We start from the raw sequence: 23,019 nt of genomic DNA, 5'->3' as shown, positions 1-23,019 counted from the left end.
TATATGAACGTGCAGCCATCACGATTGTCTGGATAATTAACAAAGACTCGTTAACTACCTGCTTTGAACAATAACGGTTCAGCAATTCGTCCCAGTGCAGGGTATTCAGCCCATATCAAATGGGAACAGGTGCGGCTCGTCGCTTCTAAAACAAAAGGTTTCGTATGGTGCAGTTTTCTGGGCACGGAAAACACAAAGGCGTACTCGTACACGCGCCACGTGAGATACTTCGGAAGCGATCATGCGGCTTTCACGCCCTTCGGGCATTCTGTCAGCGCTGTTTTCCCGCACCTGGCTCATCCTTGTGCGTGTTTCACCGCGCGTGCCTGCTTCGCCTCGCTCCCAATATTTTTGCTTTCCCCTGCCTCTCCCGCTAGGCGCTGTAGCATCTATAGGGTCTGGCGGCTGGTGCAGGCGGGCGCCGAAGCGTTTAATTTCGCTCGCCGCACACAAATTGGGTCCCTAATTTCGACTGTAAGGAGAAAGACCGCTCGGTTTGGCAACAGCCAGTGTAACTGGAACCGGAAGCACAACATTTTTCTGTAGGAACGGTTCGTTATAGGCGGGCGTACTGTCTGGCTTCACGTGTGCATAACACAATTGTTCGGCTTTTCGCCAGTCAAGGTGGCGAAAAATAGCGAGCCGCGGTTGGCCTCGAATCGCTCTATGTGCGTGAGGTTCATGTAACTAAGCATGTTTTGAACGCATCAGTAAATTCCGCCCCTAAAAGCAGACTGCTTGGTGCATCAAAACTGCTTTGTGAACATTTTCCGCGGCCTTCATTGTAGTGTATGGTTATGGTTGAGGAAGGAGGGCTTCCTTCCTTTCGGTGTAACGAGTGGGAAAAGTATAGCATACAAAATTGGGCAATAATAGTTTCCTAGCAAAGATAACTTAAGAACCCGTTATACCAAATTATGTGCCCACTGAACTCTCCATTCTTCATAGACTATTACGTGATGAGCTTATTCCCGGCCTCTAGATGCAGACAGACGAACTGCAGTAAAAAGCAGTAAAAAGCAGCTTGTAGAAACTGCCGCTCTCTTATTGTTGACCAGCACATCGGCAACGCAAAAAAGCAAGAACAACGAAAAAAACCTGGCGCTAATCGGCGTATGGTTATAAGGGGATACGTATTGTTACAATTAAAACAGATAACAGCGCAGGTACAATTGTAGTACAATTAATTTTAATAGAATATACACTGTAAAAACACAAATGAGCGTAAGGAAATTGCATTTTTCCGCACATTGCACGTATACGCCTGCACGATGAACATGTAGACAGGTAAAAAATTGTGGAGCACATGTTTATTTAAATAGGATTGGAATAGGCAGTTCACACAATCTTTACAAAGTTTATTCGGGCCGTACGCACTACTTCTCCCTTTGCCTAATACTTTTTAGGAAGTTTTATTTTTTTCACTACGTCAGAAAGTTTTGTTATGCATTTATTGCTCAACATGTTTTTTGTTGAACGCTGAGACTGTGAGACGATGCCAAGAACTGAAAAAGTATGTCGATGCGGGCTTGTTGGTGCATACTTAAAGTTTCGAAAACAGTGCTACAGGACAAGACATTGAAGGCTAGACGATGCTGCAGCGCTGACTACAACGTGTTTATTTCTCCGTAATGGAGCACCCTGGGATATCAGGAAAATAAATGTGCTGTGCTAAAGGCGAGCACTTAATTCAGGACAAGGCACCTCGCAAATATGGCGGCCAATAATCAAGGTATCCAGGCTGTTGTCAATGGAGGCCAAGATGACGGTCGAGTCCTTTCGTGGGTCCATTACGTGGACTTCGAAGACATTACTGGCTTCTAGTTCCTTTTATTCTTATTTTTTTGAACACGTGTCAGAACAATCTTGGGCATGCGTCCACGCTTCGCACAGTGGAGGACAAGATCACTTACTGCCTGTTTCAGCTTTTGGGGTGCATGCGGGGCAACGGCCTGTTCGGCCAGTATACTGCTAGCCGCAAGACAGCGGTATGCCATACACATAACCTCGAAGGGCAACCAACGCATGGACATGCGTATTTGTTCAAGCACGATTTTGTAGCAGTTTTTTTCACGTTCACTCCTCAGTACGAAGCACTTAGTTTGTTGGGAGCGCTAAAAACGACCGTGACTCCGACTTCAGCTGCAATATTTTTCAGTATATGGGAAACTCCGTGAATGTACAGGATAACAGCCTACTTCTTGTGTTCGCCACCTCGCGCTCTTTGACTGGTTCGTACGTGTGTTGTTTAGGGGCGTTTCAGAAAAACTCAACAGCCTAGATGCGAGAATCCAGGGTGTTGCAACACAAATTAGCGCCTTTAAAAATATCGCTGTATTTCGCGTTTTAATTTTTCAGCAATGATACAGGCAGGTCAGTTGCGATTCATTGTTTCTTGCCATTTAAAAACAAAATTTTCTTTCGTTTGTGAGTGCATACAAAGCCTTTTTTCGATTTTTTACGCAATAGCGGGTATTTTTTTAGGATGTTGAAAACCAGCGTACTGCTGCTGCCTGTGTTATTTTTAAACAAAACAAGTAATACATTCAAACCGTTGTGCTAAATTGCAGAGCAAAGGAGATAGCTGCCGATTAATGAAAATTGTACAAAAGCGCTACAGCGGGCACATGTACAAGCATAACCCTGTGTGCTTTCAGGTCACAAATGCTGCTAGTGCGCCTGTTTCAATAAGGATTTTGTATTCTTTTTTTGTTGCCAGCTAATTGAGATAGAGACGAGTGATTATTTGCCGGGCACAGTTTGTGCATTATGTATCGACGTACGTAATATTGGCGTAATAAGCTTGGCGTGTTTTAGATGAGGCAATTACCGTCAATATCATTTGGTTTATCATCGGCTTCAAAACGATTCCTTTTAGTATCGGAATACATCTGCATACTAGCTTTGTTCGTTTTTTTTTTCTTTTTCGCTTATGCGCGCATTGCCGCACCGCATTAGGCCATTCGTAGGTTTCAGCCTTTGATTACCTTTTTTCGTGTAATGGATGCTGTGAAGTATAAATCGCAACCAGAATCGGTGTGCATTCAGTATCGGCCCCCGACTTTTCAATGATATTCTACAGCTAAAATAAACGTACGGTATAAGGACCATCAGCTCCTATGGGTAACGACAGGAGGATTCTCCATCCGAAAGGCGAGCTACGTGCGCAAAATAGGAGGAATCGTTATATAAGTATAAAAAGGGTTATTTCATTACCCGTAATTAGATTTAGAGGGCAGGGGAACGCCGAGGACCTCTGAGCAGACCATCTAGTTTGCTCCTAATCCTTTGTTCATGCAGTAATGCTGAGCAAGGTTCCACGAGGCCTTCAAGTGTAAAGGGCGCAATTACGCGTACCAAAGTAATATCCACAAAAGGTCACAAAAAAAGGTGGCGCCTGGCTGCCGGCTGTGTAAAAATCGAAGCTTGACAGCTGCGGCCCTAAGCGCATAGCTCTCGACTAAAAAGGGTCTGTTCTGGAGTGTACCAGTCAGTGAGCCGTAATAAGCCATGAATACTACGCTAGCTGTAGTATGGCGGCCAGAGGATAAAAAAGGGATACAATAAAGCAACGTCAGCCGTAGTAGCAGACGTCAGCGGAAAGTCCGGTGCCACGAGAGCTTTTGTAAAGCCAGTGTCTCGGGGCTGACGTCTGAACATACCTAGCCGCATTAGGTAATCGCTAGACTCAAGCTTTCCTGGGGTAGAAACTACGAACCACTAACCCGTAGAAGAAACAAAATATATTTAATCCTTAAATACATGACCATCACCCATCGTTGAATTTTGTACCTCGGCCTCCTCTTGTGAAATAAAATAAATGATGATGATATGATGATGGTGGTGCATGATGCAAAATTATAAATTCACGCGCCTGTCTTGCCAGAAAAATAAAACAATAATAATCATTTTTCTTCAACTTTATTTTTTGGAAGTGAATTTTTTCATAGTTTATTTATTCAACTAGATTTTGGCGATTCATTTAGGTCTAATAATTGCCCATTTGCGACCTCGGGTCCTGTATCCGATACCCGAGATTTATAAGCTTCGCATTGAAATCGATGCCTCACATGGGGCCTATAATGTGTAAGGATTTACGACAGCCAGTCGGGACGCTGGTGCGGCCAGAGCACAGCGACCAATCGACCCCGACCAGTCTACGGACGGGCCAGTGTTACGAAATCCCGCCGAACAGCTCTTTCACACTGGCTCGTACTTCACTAGTTCGCTCTTACACCTCGCCGGGCGCCTCGCAAGCCCCATCGCGAATCGCCTGTTTAGGCGTGAAGAGAAGAGGGGCTCCTCTTGACTTATCTATCCAACGTCAGTAACGGTAGATGGGAGAGCTTCCTGAAGACGACGCTTTAGACTGAGGTGTCAATCATTTTTGGAGGACTTTTATCTGAGCAACTTAATCAACGAGCAATTGAGATCTACTAGGGTTGGTCTCATTTCGCACCATCATGGTGGATTCGCGTTCAAGTTCCTTTTTCTGCGTTGGGACGAAATTGCAAGACTACTATGTTTGCCCATAACGTAATATCAATTAAATAGGTTAAGCGGTGACCTCTCCGCTCAAGCTTGATGCCTAAAACGAAATGGCGATAGTAAAACAAGTAGCAGCGCACTCACCCATACACAGACCTTCAGGAAAGAAATTCAACAGGCAGGGAAGGCATAAGAAAAATAGTCTCTCCACTTGTTGCCTGAAAAAATAAATTTTGAAATATTGCTACAAATAAAATGAATAAAAAGTATTCCTAGGATAAGAGAGAAATCCACAAATGTCAGATAACGCTCCCCATGCTCCTCGCCTGTATTGTATTATCCGGTGCTGCCTTCGAATATATATATACATATATATATATATTTATATTTATATATATATATATATATCGATAAGGCGTGTGCGTGCGCATGCATGCACGCAGTAGCACAGGCTAGTGCAAAAAAAAAGGATAGTTCACATTTGAATCGTCCAAAGATCGCGCGCCACGCATCGCCGTCCCTTTATTTGCCCCCATCCCGAACTCAGCTTAAGGAGCGCGCCACTAATGAGAAGTGTGCGTGACAGCAGCCGCTTTCAAACGAGCGCGTTCTCGCTGAACGGGTGTTTCTCGGCTTTGCAGGTAGTTCAAGAATACGAGCGTGCCGTGATTTTCCGCCTCGGTCGATTGCTTCGTGGAGGAGCCAAAGGCCCAGGTAAGAATTCTCGCTCCCTTTATAATCGCCCATTCGGGATCAGTGGTGCTTGCGCCCGAAGCCTTCTGCACAAATTGGAGCCAGCTGCGCGGAAGTGGCTATTCATTAATTGATTGCGCCATTGGTGTTGCTTAAGTGTGGTGTCTGGCACTGAAGCTCCCATATTTTGTTGCCAGGCTGTTAGTGATAATGTCTGTTAGAAAAGCGCAATATCTCTCGTCTTCATGCCTGTCAAGCTCAAATGCTGAGACAAGCACATGTGCACAGTTGGGTTGCGCGGAAGCTCAGTGAGAACGGTACGTTTAGGTTATCTTATTTTCTTGAGATCGAGCTTCAGATGACCGCTTCATGATAGCTGGTAGATGTTGTTGTTTTATATTCCGTGCAAAGTCTTCGTCTGTATGTTTAGCTTTCGACGGATGCCAATATTCTCGCCACAGGAGTAAAGCGCTGTCCGCTGTGTCTTCCGAGCCAGATGTCTTGGTTTGATCAGTACGAAAGCCTTACGTGGTGCTACACAACGACAGTGGTTTTGCAATGATTCTCACGGAAAACTTTAGGTAAGTAATAAGAGGTACACAGTGCAAACAAAAAACAAACATGCCGTCCACATCATAAGCGAGTGGCTTTCGGTGAACTGCTCTGTAAGAAATATTTTAAAGCGGGAACGTATCGGCAACGAATTCTCCCGTGGCATCGAACCGAATGGCGCTCTCAACATGTGCAGCTGCAAGCGTTAGCAAAGGGACAACAGTCATGTTTGGTGTCATTAGCTCACCGCAAAAAATATAAATAAACCACTTGCCTTTCACAGGCGGCAGAAAACGCAGAGCCCTTTCACTCTTTGAAACGGAAGCCAGCGAAGCTGAAGCTATAGTGAGATTTCGAGTGCCCGCGGTACATCTCCTTGTACTTCTCCTTCAAACCAAACACAGACTCTCCTTCGATTCCCCTTTTTCTTCCTCCGAGCGAACGACACGCGTCGCGTATCTGCTCGCGTAACAGCTCTAGCTTTAGAAGCGGTTTCACTCGCGAAAGGAAGAGTGAAGCGTTCAGTGACAGTGTTGCAGAGAACCTTTAACAGAATTACGTACCAAACTTCGTTCGTGATCGTTACGAACTGCTCCAGAGAAGAAATTCTATACACTGCCTTTTTGACCGGCGATGGTGCAGTGAGTTATTTACAAGACAAATCAGTAAGTTCCCCACCGACTGCGCCGTAACGTCAAATAGGATCCCCAACAACGTGCCATAATAAGCATCACCGACGACTACGCCACTCTCCCTCCATTGCAAGACTGAGGACCACCATCTGTTGTCCAGGTCCTGTCCCTCACTTTGAAGCGATCGTGGGGTTGCGACCAGAGCCTGCTTGTCTACCGTGGGGGGCGCATTGCGAAGTGATGCGTTGTGTGCTTGATAAGAAGAAAAACGCAAGTTCCGGTCACAGATTTCGCAGAACGCAAACGCAAATTCCGGTCATAATATCAGCATCTTAACAAGAGCGTATCTCTCACGTTCGTGGAAATAATTAACAAGGCCAACGATGTGATCGCTCCCGCCCTCATTCCACCCTGATCAGACGACACCACCGGCATAGCTACCAATTCTTTGATGTCTGCCCGGCGCTATAACAATAAAAATGGACAAAAATCAGGGCTTTGCCACAGCAGCCCCGCGACAACTTTTTGGTGACTTAAAAGGTCCGTTAGAAGAAGCCCCTCACAAACAAGATAGAACCTGACCTCCCCGACAGTCACACTAGCTGTTGATTTCACACGATCTCGAAGCTATCCTGAATCAATTTGAAGTCATGCTAAACGGCGACTGCATGCGCACATCGGAAGACCCGTCTTGGATGACACGGTGGTGCTCGTGAAAAGAAAAGACAGCACTTAGGTTTTGTGTTCAGTGCCGACGATTCACCAAAATCATGAAGAAGGCGGATATCTCTTGAAGAGATGGCGCCGTGGTCCAGATTTCCCACGCGAGGTATTTCTGGAGGGCGTGGAAGGGGGTCCTGAAACCTAGGCACTATCCATTCGAATTAGACCATATTTAACTCATACGTTTGTTGCAGACCACTGAAGGTGGTAGCAGATTATTATGGGCAAGAAAATCTGAAGACAGGCGTCTGACCAACTCGGGCGGTGAAGCCTCCGCATGCAAGAAGTCGATGTTACCATCGTCTTTAAATGCAGTAGGAACATTCCGACACTGACTACCTCTCGTCCGCACCCACAGACCCACCCACCGCCACGGAGTTTGATGAAGAGGACACGTTTTCAGCATCGTGAAGTAGACTGACCTAGCCGCCTGCCACCGCCCAGCTTAAGAGTTACCCGATCTGATAGACCATCTCGAAGGGCCATGCGAAGGGCTTTCATACGCAATTTACCTTTATTCTGCCTCAAAGACTCCAACCTTGCCAAGAGCTTCGACCCCGGAATGGAAACAAAGCATCTCCTCGTAATCAAGGTGATCTACGTAACGAAAGTTTGGAAACTTTCCATACGGCCTACCTTCTGGGCACCTCTACACAGCACGTACAGAGCATGCAGATAAACGCGAAGTCTTACTTGACCTCTCTACATCACCCGCTATGGCCTCCCGCGACTGCGAACGGCGGAACAGCTGCTGCCGCTGATTTTCGCCGGATTTCTGCAGCCCATCACCGCACCACCCAAGCCGCACGAACAAGTCTGAGTGGAACTAACCGCCTTATTCCCTGCTTAACGAACAGAGAACAAGTGGATTGTTGTAATGACAGACCTGATGCGTTATGCGGAGACAGCCACACTTCCGAAGGGGACTTCGTCCGCCGACTTGTGCTATGGCATGAAGGCCCTGAATACTTTATCGCAGGCACGGATAATGGCCTTAACTGCAGAGTTGGTGCAAGTGGTCTTACGATACATTACAACGGGCCGCCGAAAGCCAATGGCGTGTCATTCCCAAATGAACGGACTAACAGAACTCGTCAACAAATCCTTGTAGATATCCGGTCTATGTAGGTTTGCGTTGAGCATAATACGTCTGGCGAAATCCTCCTTGATGTCACGCTCGCGTACAATACAGCTATCTAGGAAACAACAGCAGATGACCCCTTTACAGCGTGTGTATGGAAGAGCGCCGACTACGACCCTGGACGCCATGCTGCCGTTTGTTGAAACCAATGATTTCGACACCGATGGTCGGGGCTTACATACAAAAAGTCATATTAAATTGACTAGGTGAAAGCGTTCAGTGGGGTCATTTGTTTGGGGCTGATGGCCTCAACTCGGCACAATTTTGGAGACAAGCAGAAGCGCGTGGCTAGGAAGGCCCGGCAGCGGTCTCATAGAAGGATCGGGTGTGCCATGGTGCTAAATAATAAAACTCGGCCACGTCTGCTGCCTTGCCAGAGTGTACTCGAGCAGTTTCAGCGTATCTCGCGACAAGACCCACAGCCGTTACTTTCCACCAGACTGCCTCGCAGGCAAGAGTTTTTTAAAGCCAATTCCGACAGGCTGAAATGGCTTTAAAAGCAGCAAATTGGCTGAAGCGAACTGGGTGAAGGAGTAGTCGAGCGCTTGCGGCTCCGGCAAGAGGCACACAAGGTGACGCATTCTGCGACACTTGTGGGCAGGGTGTGCCAGGTTCAGAAGCAGCGGCTGAAAATGTAGTCACGTCTTCGCAATGCCACAGTGTGCAACAGTCGACTCGCCGTGACAGGATTCCAGAGACGGGAACTGGGCACGACAGAGACCCACTTGTGGCCAGCAGTATGTAGACTGCGGCGTGTAGAGGGTCTTTCTGCACCCGGAATTTACGGAGTGCACGGCTGTTTGGAGGTGACACACAGCCTTAAGGCAGACAACGATGGGGCCGCAATATGAGTCCGCTCGTTGCACAGACAGCAGCTTAGGAAGCCTGGCAACGACAGGACTCGTGACTGGTGCCACAATTACAATTTTCGGGACCCCCAACCCAGCAGGAGGTGAAGGCGAAGACAACGGAAATGGAGACAGGGTGTCTGCTTCATTTTTTTTTTTTTTTTTGCGGCGTCTTTATACGTAACCGTAAAATAATATTGTTACAGGCGGGGTACCCAGTGTGCCAGGCGTCGGGACGAGTTTTTTAGGTAATACAACCAGCAGAGAGCGTGATCATTGGTCACGATAGTGATGCAACGGCCCCAAGGGAATGGGCGGGCCTCTGTACATCGCAAACCATTGCTAGGCACTCTAGCTCCGTAATGCTGTAGTTCAACTCAGCACTTGTAAGGTAGAACTAGCGTAGGCAGTGGCTCATTCCTGTAGCTACGTGTCACGTTGGAAGAGGACCGCCCCAAGGTTACGGCCGCTGGCATTCGTATGGGGTATTCTGGGCCTGGTATCGCCGAAGTGGCACAGAACTGTGCAAGACGTGAGCGTGTTTTAATTGTTGGAAAGGAGGCTTCACATTCGTTCGATCCTTCGACCAATTGTAAGAACGACAGAACGACGGAAGGACGCACAGAACGATGGAAGCAAGTATCGCTGGCGAAAATTTCCCGAAATTTCTTGAGTGAAGCAGACGGGGATAAGTTATTAGAGTGAAGGTCTTGCCAGTATCGGGCTGTAATTTCTGTTTGCTAACGGCGTTGCTCAATACCACCATGGTATTGCTTGAAAGCATCATTTATTCGGATTTATCTAAAGACCAGCGCGGTCAAGGGAAACTAAGACTCCGTGAAGACGATGAAGATTCTCTGAGTACGTTGAAAAGAAGGTAACTATATCGCCCCGGTAATAGAAGCACTGTTTCATTTTAAGCTGCGGAGCACAGTGTCCATCATCCCCTCAAATGTGAATGATCCGAACGACAGAGGTACGAATGGCCTTTCTATTGAACTCACGGAGGCCGTCGAGGCTTAACGCTAACTTCTCTTTTTTCAAACTCGTGAAGTGTAACTTGCCAGTAACGGGACCGGATACCCAGGCAGGAAAAGTAAAGTACTCTGCTCCTCGAAGGCAGTCGCCATTGCGAAAACGAATCAGGAGACGGCGTTGTGAAATAGTGGTTATGGCAAAGGTGGGGGCGATCTCGTCAGATATAGAACTAGTCGTGCCGGACTAGAGGTGTATAACTGACTCTGCCATTGTATTGGGCGTTAATGGGCGCTATCTTTTGGGTTAACCGGAAAATCCCCGTAGCACCCGTAATACCCCGTGAAAGACGAATATCAGCGGGTGCAATTACGAAATCTCCCAGTGTAATGCCCCCAGCAGAAATGCAACAAGAAATGCACAAGTGGATTGCGTCAGGACCAGCAGGCACGACAAAATCCGCTGTCAGACCCAGTGACGCTGTTGCTGACCGGGCAATGACGCAGTGTTCCATATCTGATATGCGGATTGCTAGTCGAGGGCAAGAGGTGGCGTCAGAAGTTGAAGAAAGGGAGAAGCAGCCTAATGGCTTGTAGTCACGGGAAGAAAGCACAACACATAACATGTGGGGAATACCTCCGGTGACCAGCATCCTAACTGGGCAATACCTACAATGCTTGAGTGCACACTCGTCGGTGCCATGCCAAGAAGGTGCCATGCCATATAGGTCGGTGCCATGCCATATAGCACTTACCTGTTGTAACCATGAACACATGTCAGCATCAATAGACTAAATGTCTGTTCCTGTGGGTTTGAAAAGAGCCTAAGCTCTTATGCAAACCCATGCGAATAAGTTAGTAGATGGATGCTCACACACACACACACACACACGCACACACACACACACACATATATATATATATATATAACACAGAAATAAGGGTTGGCAGTCGAGAAAACCTCGGAAAGCACTTTCTTTCTTTCTTTCCAAATTCTTAATCTGTTTCAATGATCTACCACATCCTCCCCTTTGCTTTCCGAGGTTTTCTCGACTGCCAACCCTTATTTCTGTGTTATTTTCAACGAGCCCCTCATTTCCTATTCTGATTCGCTATATATATATATATATATATATATATATATATATAGCGAATCAGAATAGGAAATGAGGGGCTCGTAGAAAATAACACAGAAATAAGGGTTGGCAGTCGAGAAAACCTCGGAAAGCAAAGGGGAGGATGTGGTAGATCATTATATAGCGAATCAGAATAGGAAATGAGGGGCTCGTTGAAAATAACACAGAAATAAGGGTTGGCAGTCGAGAAAACCTCGGAAAGCAAAGGGGAGGATGTGGTAGATCATTGAAACAGATATAGCGAATCAGAATAGGAAATGAGGGGCTCGTAGAAAATAACACAGAAATAAGGGTTGGCAGTCAAGAAAACCTCGGAAAGCAAATAGGAGGTTGTGGTAGGTCATTGAAAGAGATAAAGAATTTGGAAAGAAAGAAAGTGTATATATATATATATATATATATATATATATATATATATATATATATATATATATATATATACACGTTTCTGTGTATTTATGCATGTTCGTGCGCTCGCGGGCGCGCACTTGCGGAGAACTGACAAACCTGTGTGGACCACCATGGTAACGGAGAGGCTACCGAGAGACGGGAATAGAGGTACAGAAAGGCTTGACTCGATGGAGAGATTCTCGATATGGGGAACTTTTGTGGCAAACAATGAATTCCGACAGCGCAGGATGGGAGTCGTTACAAGTCATAGGGAGACGCCTTCATCCTGCAGGGGATATAAAATAGCGTGATGATGATGATGATGGTGGTGGTGTTGATGATGATGGTATACGCACTGTAATTTATGAAACCAACGTAACCTTCTAGCCGCATGTAATACCCTCCCCGCACGCCTTTTAGCGTTATTATGATTCATGATTAAGGAAAAGCGCGAAAAAAACACAGCACGAAAATACAAGAAATGGACTGGACAGCGCTGCTCTCACAACTAATTTATTTTGGAAGAAACGCGGCTTATATACATGCATCAGTCACCCACGTGAGATTGAATCATTTCTCGTCATACTGTGCCGCGTTTTTTTTTTTTTCGCGCTGATCTTTAATCATGAACTATAACCAACGTACTCGCCCAACTAACAGACCTTTTGAGTGTTTGCGTGAACTAAAGGCATAAATATACAGCAGTACGAAAGCTTCATCGCTGCTCCGAACTTTTTACTATTCTGTGGTTACAAATGCTGAACTGGAGAACTGGTGGCGAGAGTTGATGCGGAATATAATTCCTACGAAAAGAGATCACACGTGCGTGAGAGTAGATGTGTATTTGCTTTCATGCTTCGAGCCTATGCCGGATTCCTGCGTAAAATTAAAGGCATGTAGTTTTAATGATATCGCTGTTAAGTGTATTCATAAAAAAAAGAATTTTCGGGAACAAGGAGAGAAGCCGGTTTGTGATCAAGATCTCGCTTGTCTGCTGTTGCAGGTATTTTTTTCATCATACCCTGTATCGACACCTATTGCAAGGTGGACTTGAGGACAGTATCATTCGATGTTCCTCCACAGGAGGTAAGTGTTGCCTGACGGCAGTTTTCTCTCCTAGCGCTGTCCCGTTTTAACACGACAAGAAGCTGCATGGATAAATACAGCCTGGCCGGCGCGGCAGATTTTTTTTTTTTTTTTTCGTGGAAACAACACACGTTTGTAGCTTGCTGAGTAATATAAGGGAGAGGCCACCCAGCGAGCGCATTCCGCACATTCTGCATTCCGGCAACATTGTTGCGCACCTACGGGTTTGTTGCCGGCGCTCGTTCCTCCTCGCGTCGTGTACATAAGCTGTCGCTCCCGACGATGCCCCTCTCAGCGCTCGATACTGGGCGGGGAATTTCATTCCGCTTCCGCGCTCCGCAAACGGGCCTCGCTGCAGCCGCCAGTGTCTCTCGTTTTCCTGCTAATTTCGCTCACGTTAAAGTGCCTGGAATTGAAGCGCTTCCACCGCGCGATGCAAGTGCCGGGCGCCGTTTAAGTTCCCCTCCGGCCAACGCAGGTATGCGCGCTTAAGGGCTACTCCAAAAATGTCAGCAAGAGGGGCAGAATAAAGCACTGAAATGAGGAAACCTAACTGCTGGTGTTGCGGCATCTTTTGCGCTGCCATGCGGAAATTCGGGAATCACAAGAGTGACGCACATACGCGGCGCCCCTCAGGCAAGTGCAAACCAATTCAAGAAGAAAACAATCACAAACACGCCCCAATATAAATTTATATTCCTGTATACAACCAGACGCCAGCTCTTCGCGATATTTTGCAGTTGTCTTTTTAGTCACTGGGCAAGAGAGTGCACCACGCGGATGTGCGCATAGTCCTAACAGCAGCGGCGAAACAGAAAGGGGGGGATGAAGAGGCGGTCGACTTGCACACTTGCGAGCTCTTTCAAATTTTTACAAAACTCCTCAACGCCATTAACCCGCTGCACCCGTGTGGCTCTGTACGCCCCTCATTCCGCAGCATTCTCTTGCTGTCGTTGGCGTTTTATTTTCCGTATTCTCATTTCCCGCCTTTTTTTTTTCTCTCTCGAGTGCAAGGCGGGCTTTGGGAATTGCGCGTCCTTTTGTTTCGGCGGCGCTGAGCGCATCGGCCGACGCGGCGGGTGTTTTGTTCACTCACGCCTCGGCGCCGATCTTTGGCCCGTTTGTTTTGAAAACGCAAATAGCGGCCAAACGCGGCAGGCCCCCGAGGCGCACGCGCGACGCGCGCCCCTAGGCCGCCTAATGGACACCAAATCCCATTACGCGTGCGCACAACAGCGCCGCCAAGTGGCGCCCGCAAGCGCCGCAGCGGCTCCCGTTTCTCCGCATCTTTTAAGCCGGCTGCCCTTCGCCCTTCTTCCACGCGCCGCCCTGATCTGGCCTTTCCTTCCGCTAACGCCATCGTAGCGTGTTTTTTTTTTTACGGTTTTGTGGCTAAATCTAACGCCCTTTCCCTATGTTTCCAGCGACAATGTCTTTCTATTGTTGTTATTATTTAACGACCTGCAACTTCTTTACCTGATTGTGAGAAAATCGAGAAAAAAAAATTAGATTGACTGCATTCTTTTTCCTGATACGTGATTGTATATTCTGCCGGTGTGCGTATGCTCGCCCGGCTTATGAAGTAGGAAATTGAAGGGTTGTTTGTTCACTGTTCACTACCTGAAGGCATTGAAGTTATATGGTTGATATTGCCGTGTCTAATCACCATATGTTAGGGAAACTCAGTTCTTGAAGTTTGAGTTTTTCCGACAGATGTTTTCCTGTTTTTTTTTTTCAATTATCCGTGTAGGTGGTATTGCTTTGACAGGAACAAAAGAAATGTCGTCTCCATATTTATTATCGTTCGCAGCCGTGCACGTAGTAGTGGGACCAAGGGTCGTTGATTTTAAAGGCTACCGTTAGTGCCCAATGCAATGTGCCCCACAGTTTTAGGAGGCAAACGCTGCCGGGTTGTTCTTACCTGTCTTCTCGAGGATCTCTATCCCGTGTGTCACTTCCCCCGCTTTGTTCAAAATGTGCTTGAAGGTTGGGTCGAATTCCGGAACTTTTAAAAATCGAGCTATTCTTCAAGGGAAGGTCTATGCGCGCCACAGGCAAATAAACCCTTCAGTACAAAAAAAAAATGAAAATATGGCTCGTGGGGAAGGCGCATAAACAAAGTAAAGGAGTAGCTTGCTATAAGGTCGCAAAAATACAGCCAATGCCATTTTGTGTTGAGCTCACCGTTATATCACCTTGACTGCTTCAGCCCAGATAACCGCAAAAAATAGGAGCAGATGTGGGTCAAAGGCACGCTTCGCGACGGTGCTCGGGTTTCAAAAACACCCCGGCTGGAAGGTTACCTTGGGCGTTGAGAAGGTCCGCAATAAAATAAAGTTTTGAACTGTCACAACAGCATCCACGCTCGTGCGAAGCTTTAAGATTCGTTCCTCTGCTTAAAACGCCGCACTTTCTCTTAATTCTACTGCCGATTTCGTTCTTCGAATTGCACTTAGTGGTGGAATTATGCTCCATACTAGTTTGGTAGCTTAGCAGCTCTTTGATGTGTTTACTTTAGCAGTGGTTTATTCAACTGTCGCATTTACTCTTGCCGCCACCACGACTGGCGCGTTAAGAGGTGTTGGAGGCTTCAAAGAAAGAGAACAGGTATTACCAACACTAAGCCGAACTATACCCGCCGAAGCGGAAATACGAGCAAAGGCGACCATAAGATGACCTCTGAACTTCAGTAAATCCGAACACAGAAAGCACTTATAAGTCTACCACCTTGGCCTTGGTATTATGGTTCCGTGTATAGCACGGAGCCAATTCCGAAGCCACCGAGGACTTGTTAGGCTCGTGGTTATATATTGTTATATTTCAAGTTTAAACCAGCCCTTTCGCAGGCTTAGCAATTAATGATAGTATCGCATATCGGTCGCTTTATCGCTGTACACAGGGGCTCTTGACAGAGCGTCCACTCTGGGCCTTTGTTGGACTCCTGGATAATGAACCACATCCAATTCTTTGCTAAAGTTCTTTACATGTAATACTACTGACATCACGACGGTATCTTGCTGTATCATTTAAACTTACAGTGCTGTTCTGGTGTGGGAAGAGGCTATCCAAATCGCTCTAGACGGTTTGTCTGCGCGCTATTCAAATGTCAACTCTGTGCATCTTCGGGCTTGGTTAGTTCTGTCATGGGCGGTAATTATCACTGAGGCTGCTCCTGCAGCTCAGCCGTATCTGATCCTGTCTGTAGCGTTTGGAAAGTGGCGTACTACAACAGCAATCGATTTCCTACCCGAGACAGTGGCGCCGTTCTCGCTTCCTTGCAGCAGTCACCATATAATTGCCCTTAGCGCCCCGTGAAGAAATCAGTGCAGAAACAGCATAAGCCTGTGGTTTTCTTTTTCACAAAAAACATAGCCCTCAAGAGTGGGAAAACCTTTTGGTTCACGGTGATGGCGGAGCTATGCGTCATATCCGCCCAACTGCGGGGCACTGTAGCTACATTGCTGTAGCCACTGTTTGAAATCGAATGACCGCAGCACGTGGGTTGCGTTCGGCTGAGCCAGGGAAATCTACCATTGTCTGGAGTATGTACTAACGTACACGCGATTCTCTTCGTGGGGCGACGTTTACCCACGATTTTTCTCCCCGGCTACAGAACGAACTGAGGAAATTCTTGTTTGCTGTTTACGTATGGAATGGGCTTCTAGGCCACCCGACAGCCTTCATTTCGTCTCCTACCTCTCCTTTTCATCGAATGTGTCGCCAACTTTCACACGCATTTGCAGGCAGATGTGCACACATTACTTACGTGTAACACATTACTTACGTTCTCAATAAAAAGTATCGGAGAAAAAGGCAGGTTCTTCGTTGTTGCTCTCCTTGTTTGGATGTAGGGAGAGGAAACCTTAATTTTCGGGAAATCAGATAAAGCATCGATCATTCATTTGCCCATGTAACAAAGTCAAGAACGCAGGAGCAACGCAGTTCTCCGTTTCGCTACCGCATTACCACGTAGATTGGGCAACGCAAAATGCCATGCTCGCGTTACGTAATCTGACAACGGATACCTTATTCGGAACCCTGTGTGTAATTTGGGCCTCGTCACTCACCCATTTGGTCCCGTTGGTCGAAATGATTGGTCACTATGGTGCATTGGGGCTAAGCAGACCATTACGAACTCAAAGACCAACAGATGGGTTGTTTGTGAACGCAGTGATTACCTGATAACCAGACTAAGAGCTAGCTCGTATGACTTCAGGGCATACCAGTTAACACGAGACACTTTCAGAATTGTGTTACAAACCGGTTACCGGCATTATGTTTTTTTTGCAAAGTTTGTTTCGGCTGTGGCATGTTGTGAAATTTGGCTTCGAGTTCGATTGCCGCCTTTGAGAGCATATCAGTTCATCAGTTCATTTTACAGCTGTCAGTTCGGGTTACTGTTGGCTCAACAGCCTATTTATGTAATCTCAGTTTGACATTCTCAATCAACTATACTGCCTAAACTTTCGTTTCTCCTCCTGCAGCACAGAGCATGCACACTTGCCGCAGCTGTCACAATCAGCAAGGGAACAAATCTGGCGAAATATGAGGCCCAGCCGTAACTGTTCACTAAAAAATTCAATCCGCGATGGGACGTTACTCAAGAGAAAACGTACCGCCAATGCCTCCCCCCCACCCCTTTTTTTTTTAAATTTTGCATCGTACGCCTTGCAACTCGCCTCATTTATTCCGTTGGCAGAGGGCTTGGTTTTTTGGGTGCTTGCTGCAAGGCTGCAGAGTTGTGGTATTCTTTAAATTTAAGATATCTCACTAATTTATTCAGAATGACAAAAATGTTTTACCTGTTTTATTTATTACTAATATTATTTTGCATGCGCCGCTTTTACTTTTCGGACAGTTGCACTTCTGCAGTGCGGGCCTTCGCGCCATGTCGGACAAAATGAAAGACAAAAATGACCGAAACTTCTGCCCACTTTACCGCGGAAAAGGTACGGCGTTAAAGGAGCTGAGTTTGGAACGATTGATACTGCAACGTGCTGCTGCAACCGTCGTCTTTGCGCTATAATGTGCTACCATACCGAACTACTGCAACGGACGGCGGCATGACAGATTCAATTTCCGTCCTGGGTGGCTCGCTTCCTATCGGGAAGAGAAATGGAACGAGATTGGTCGTGCCGCGCCAGTGCTCCAGTGCGCTTAACGGCCTACGTCGCTCCAATTCACCTCTCTAGTGATCCGGATAGCACAATGTGAGTACACGACCGAGCTCTACAGCAAAATTCGGGATATCAACGGACGGGCACAGACGGCACAAAATCAACGCCGACAGGTCGTTTCTTCACGGACGTTTCATCGACACACAATCGCACATTGACCCTCAAACACTCGATACTTCGCTTTTGGGGCTGTGCTGAAATGTGAGCAATTCCTTAGTGCAGTTTCCTGTTGCATGTTCGTAGCTTTCGTAGTTTCACTTGGTCTTTGCACCGTACCGTGGCGGGAAACAAATATTTAGAACGTTCATTGAGAACAATTAACAATGATTATATGACAAAGTGTGATATCCGAAATAATGCAGTAAAAACACGCCTGCCACTGCCTTACTTCCGCAAAACTAGAACGCAGACAAATTATTTGGATTTTTTACGCACTGCTTATTTACTTTTTAAAGAAAAGCTTTCTACCTCTACCAGCCAACGGTTCCTTAGTGGCGTGCGAGTCAAGAAACTGCCAACGCGGCTGAGGAGGGGGAGGGCGGTTTTCACTCACGGAAAACAGTGTAGATGGTGCAGCGAATGGTTACCCAGCGTTCCCCGCGCGCAGGTACCTCCTTGCATCGGCGGGCGCATCTGTAGGACGGCTTTATCGTGTGCTTTAGCGACGGTTGTTCTCGGCCTGTGTTGGCGTAGCTTCGCGTCCATTGCGCACTTGATGAACTTGTTCAATAGCACCTCCTGGGTAACCCGGACCCAACGGAATTAAGTGGTCGTACGGCAAATACGTTAAGGATTGATTTGCAGGGCGGGAAACGGGAAAATGTAGAGACCCCATACAGACATCTGACCGCTAGAGAAACGCTACGTTTTGCGCACTGCTTGCCACGAATGGGACTCCGTTTTCTAGATTGATGAATACCGATTCGGTTGCGTTTTAAGAGGAATTACAAAAGGCGGAAGGAGCAACTGGTCCCGATAAATAGCGATTTTAAAAGTTCCCTCATTTTTCTCAAAATTCTCAAGCTTACTAAACTAACTAGTTTAAATCGGTATAAATGGGAAGCACTAAGCTTACATGCCGACTTGTTTCGGTGTCTGCGCCTCGGTGCCTGGGTCTGATTTTTAGACGCCTCAGTGTTCCGCTAATGGCGCAATATTATGGTGCAATGGGGACCAGTTTAAGTGCATTGCGTGTAAATGAAAAGCAGTATAGAAAATTGAACACCGCCGAAAAAAAAACACAGCCTTCCCGTACTATGGTCTTGAAGATAGGCAATGATTTTACTTATAACTATGCCTCCGAGAGCCAGAATGAGGCAACACATAGTACATATTTACACCGAGGATTCCTGCTTTCCAGCATATCACCTCCAGGTATCCGCCGTACCAGAAACATGGACTGTATGCTTTTCCCGAGCTGCGCTTTCCAGTCATTTACTCACCCGGACACACAAACGGGATACTTTCTGACATGACCAGTGCACTCGTATGTACGCTTGATGCTTAAGAAGTGTCTTGTTTAACCACGTGCTATTATAAGCCTGGCAGCGTTCAACCTTTGGGTGGTTTGGTTCACTTGTGAAATTACGTTCGCAACGAACGTCACCCACCGCTACGCAACAAGACGGACATAGACATTACTCAAAATACGCAAAGCTAACGCAACCTCTTGCTGTAAATCAAGGGCGGGGAGCAGGGGACTGCTTGACGCATTTGTCCCATCCAATTTAAGGTCCCGAAATCAGTGCGCACCACGCACAGTGTTTGTCAAAATGTTCTAGGCCACGCCATAATTTTTTGGGCTACAACGAATTCAAGGTAGAAGCTCAACGTTCAAGTGTGACCGAACTGTTTTATGACAGTTAGAAAGAAAGGGGCTTTCACCAGTTTTCTGGCATACATCATTTCATTCTCACTCGAGAGGTAAGCTGGTATTTTCGACCTTATGCGGCTTATTAGCTTTTGGAATGGCCTACAAACGTTTACAACGACTGCCCATGCACACCCGTAACCCGCAGTCATACACGTCCGCACCCGACAAGGACGCAAAGAAAGCTGCTGCTTGCATCGTGGTTCCTTCCCGCTTCTTCTAGCCGACAACGCTGTTGGTGGACGCACATCCCGTGAAACGGCTCTCTCACCGGACTGCTTCTCGCGCGCCACGAACCCGCTCACAAACCAGCCCGATCTTCCCTTTCCACAAACGCACGAGGTGGCATTCCTCAGGTGACTTTGGAAAACACGTCGTAGCTGACGATCGTCAGCTACGACGCAACGCTCGGTCTAGCGAGCTTCGCGGCTTGCGTGGGCCCTGTGCTCAGTCACAATGGCCACTTGGAGTACGAAAGCGTTCCACGCCAACGTTTTTGAAGATTCTTTTACATTGAACTATTAGAGAGTTTTAGCACTCCGTATGTTCCGTGTTGCACGGGGTTACCTTACTCACCGAGACCCGTCTCGTCTCTTGCGCATTCGTCGCGGTAGGGTGGATTAGTTCCGCGGGCCGGCCCTCGCCATGCCCGTGCATATATACGACGCGGTGGTGTGCGCCGTCTCTCCCTTTCCGCGCGCGCAGGCGCAGTCGGGTCGCGGTAAACACGGTAACTACGTAAACGACGGAACAGGCGGACTGCTAAAACTCTCTATTAACAGTTGTTCGGTATAGCAAAATCATAGCGAGGGTTGACGAATCCACAGGAACAGGAAACTTGCCCCCCGTCTGACTGCAATAGTAGAGGGCGCACACGAGAGCATCATTAGCTACTTTGGCTATGAGGGATAAAATCAAGCACCATCAGCCGTGGCTGGACTCTGCAGCTGACTGCGATGCGCACGCCAGCGAACGACTCTCCTTCACGAGCACGACACCGCGCATGTAGCGGTCCATCAAACTCCAGTGGTCTTACGTGCGACTATTCCCCCTGCAGGGAACGAGCGCGGCAATAAATCTCCTTCCTGAGCCGGAGAGCCGCCAACCTAACGAGCATTTGACAAGCGCACTTCGAGAGATCCTTTTATACGTCGAGGGTGCGCCGCCGATGACCGCTATACTACGGCGATGTCCGTCCTCACGATTCCCATGTCTCCTTGGACGCGTGTTATGGCGCGCTAAGGAAGCTGTCACGTGCGTCTGCCGCGGTTGTGGGACAATATGGTCCCGGACAAAATGGTCCCGGACAATATGGTCTCATGTAAAAACCCCGACAAAATGGTCACAATACAATCCTTCGACCTCGCAAAAAGCCGTCCATGTCTGTAGCAACTACCTTTTAGGTCAGGGATGTAAACAGCGGAATCATGCGAATTTTTAAGCATTATTTTTGAAGTTTCAAGGTGCTAAATGAAGCTGCAGCAAGGTGGCAAGCAATTCATCTTGCAGTACTCCAGGTTTTCATGCGGGTGTAAGCCCGTTCGTCACATTGCGTTTTGACATGGGCCGAATTGTGATAGGTCATTTGGTCCCATAGGATCATTCACGCACGAAACTCCTTGAGTGGCGCGAAAACAAATGTCTTTTTTATTTCCTGTTTATATTTATTTTTTCAGAAGACAGAAAGCAGTCTTCAGAAAGGTAAAATGAGCCGCGATCTGACGTCGCTCATATTCGCTTACACAGGGCTGGAATGTACTATTGCCGCGGAAAATATTTTGTATTAATAACTGCTACTGCAGTCGTGACAATTAATGTGAAGACATCTCGTAAATGAACGCCGACTGGCTCATAATTGCACTTCAAAAAAATTTGACTCCAATCCACGCTGTGAAAGGAATTGGAAAGCAAAGCTTTAAACGACACCCACAACAATTACCCATGCGACGTCACTTGAATTCACACACGTGGCTCTACAAAGAGTGAAACCTGAGATTATGCAGGCCGTTACCTGGAATTCGCGGGGGACGGCATCCCGAGTGCAGCAGCGTCGGCCAAGGCCGGACTTAGCGGCAGGCGCCGCCGCTGTAGCCCGGCCGTGCGTCGGGCGAAAGAAAACGGATAGGAGCGTCTTTCGAATGGTGAGACAGCGGAACCCAGCCATCCTAATGGGCTAGCTCGGGGCTGCACCACCGCGCGACACAATCGCAGACACCGAAACAATTCAGCATGTGAGCCTCGTGCTTCCAATTTATACCGATTTAAACTAGTTAGTTTAGTAAGCTGAAAATTGTGAGAAAAATGAGGGAACTTTTATAATCGCTATTTATCAGAACCAGTTGCTCTTTTCGCCTTTTGTAATACCTCTTAAAACACAACCGAATTGGTGTCCACCAATTTTGAACACGGAGTCCCATTCCTGGCAAGCAGTGCGCAAAACGTAGCGTTTCTCTAGTAGCCAGATGTCCACGAACAGCCGTGAGGCCTTGGTGCTGGTACACAGATGGATACAGGTAAAAAAAAAAGGAAAACAAAAATTGAAAGGAAAGAACACTTTGACAGCGTATAAAATAAAAGAGTAGAAAAAAATAACTTTTAGAATGTATATTACAAAGTATACCGTACAAATCACTACAAAACGTAGATAGCGTACACACTACATGCAATGAACACAAACAAAATAATAATAATAATAGTAATAATAATAATAATAATAATAATAATAATAATAATAATAATAATAATAATAATAATAATAATAATAATAATAATAATAACATAATAATATTAATAATAATAATAAATATATGGAAACATACCATCAGTTACCAACTGATGTGGGTGAGCTGATTAACCGCGATAATTTGCGCCGAAATGTCTTGCACGTTTCATGCTGACTTGGAACTATTTCTTCCGGGTTTTCACTTGGAACCATATTGTCCACGGCGAAATTGTTCGGGACCGTTTTGTCCGAGGCCATTTTGTCCGGGACCATATTGTCCGTATCCCGTCTACCGCATATCGCGGGGTGTTTGCTTTAATTTCAGGCAAGCACGAGACGGGGTTGCGCCGAGTGCTGCCCAGACGGGATCAAGTGTTGCGCTGTGTATCGCTGTCGAGCATCCTGAAAACCGCCGGAACGCCACAAGTGAAACAAGAATTGGCTCAAGCAGAAAAAAAAACGCACTGATATTGCTAGATGGTAGCAGAACCGATGAGACTATCAATGGTTGCTGGTGAAGGGATCTAGTTACAAAAAGGAGCGATCGATGGATTTACAGTATGTATACCTGGCGGCCATGACCGAGC

General features: G+C 46.9%; 1 protein-coding gene across 2 annotated transcripts in view; it reads left to right on the top strand.

The window, feature by feature from the left end:
* The window catches only part of LOC144152941 (band 7 protein AGAP004871-like), a 261,932-nt gene that overhangs the window by 205,120 nt on the left and 33,793 nt on the right, over positions 1–23,019 (top strand). For both annotated transcript variants that reach the window (XM_077684538.1, XM_077684531.1), the window contains exons 3-4: positions 5,130–5,202; positions 12,581–12,663. In XM_077684538.1, coding sequence (XP_077540664.1) covers positions 5,130–5,202; positions 12,581–12,663 — 156 coding nt within the window. The remainder of the gene's footprint in view (positions 1–5,129; positions 5,203–12,580; positions 12,664–23,019) is intronic.

This window comes from Haemaphysalis longicornis, unplaced genomic scaffold (genome assembly GCF_048455015.1).
Source record: "Haemaphysalis longicornis isolate Haplotype H1 unplaced genomic scaffold, Haemaphysalis longicornis Haplotype H1 scaffold_1, whole genome shotgun sequence".
In the NCBI taxonomy this organism is placed as follows: Eukaryota; Metazoa; Arthropoda; class Arachnida; order Ixodida; family Ixodidae; genus Haemaphysalis; species Haemaphysalis longicornis.
Note: the sequence above shows the minus strand (reverse complement) of the source record. Positions and strands in the feature narration are given on the sequence as shown.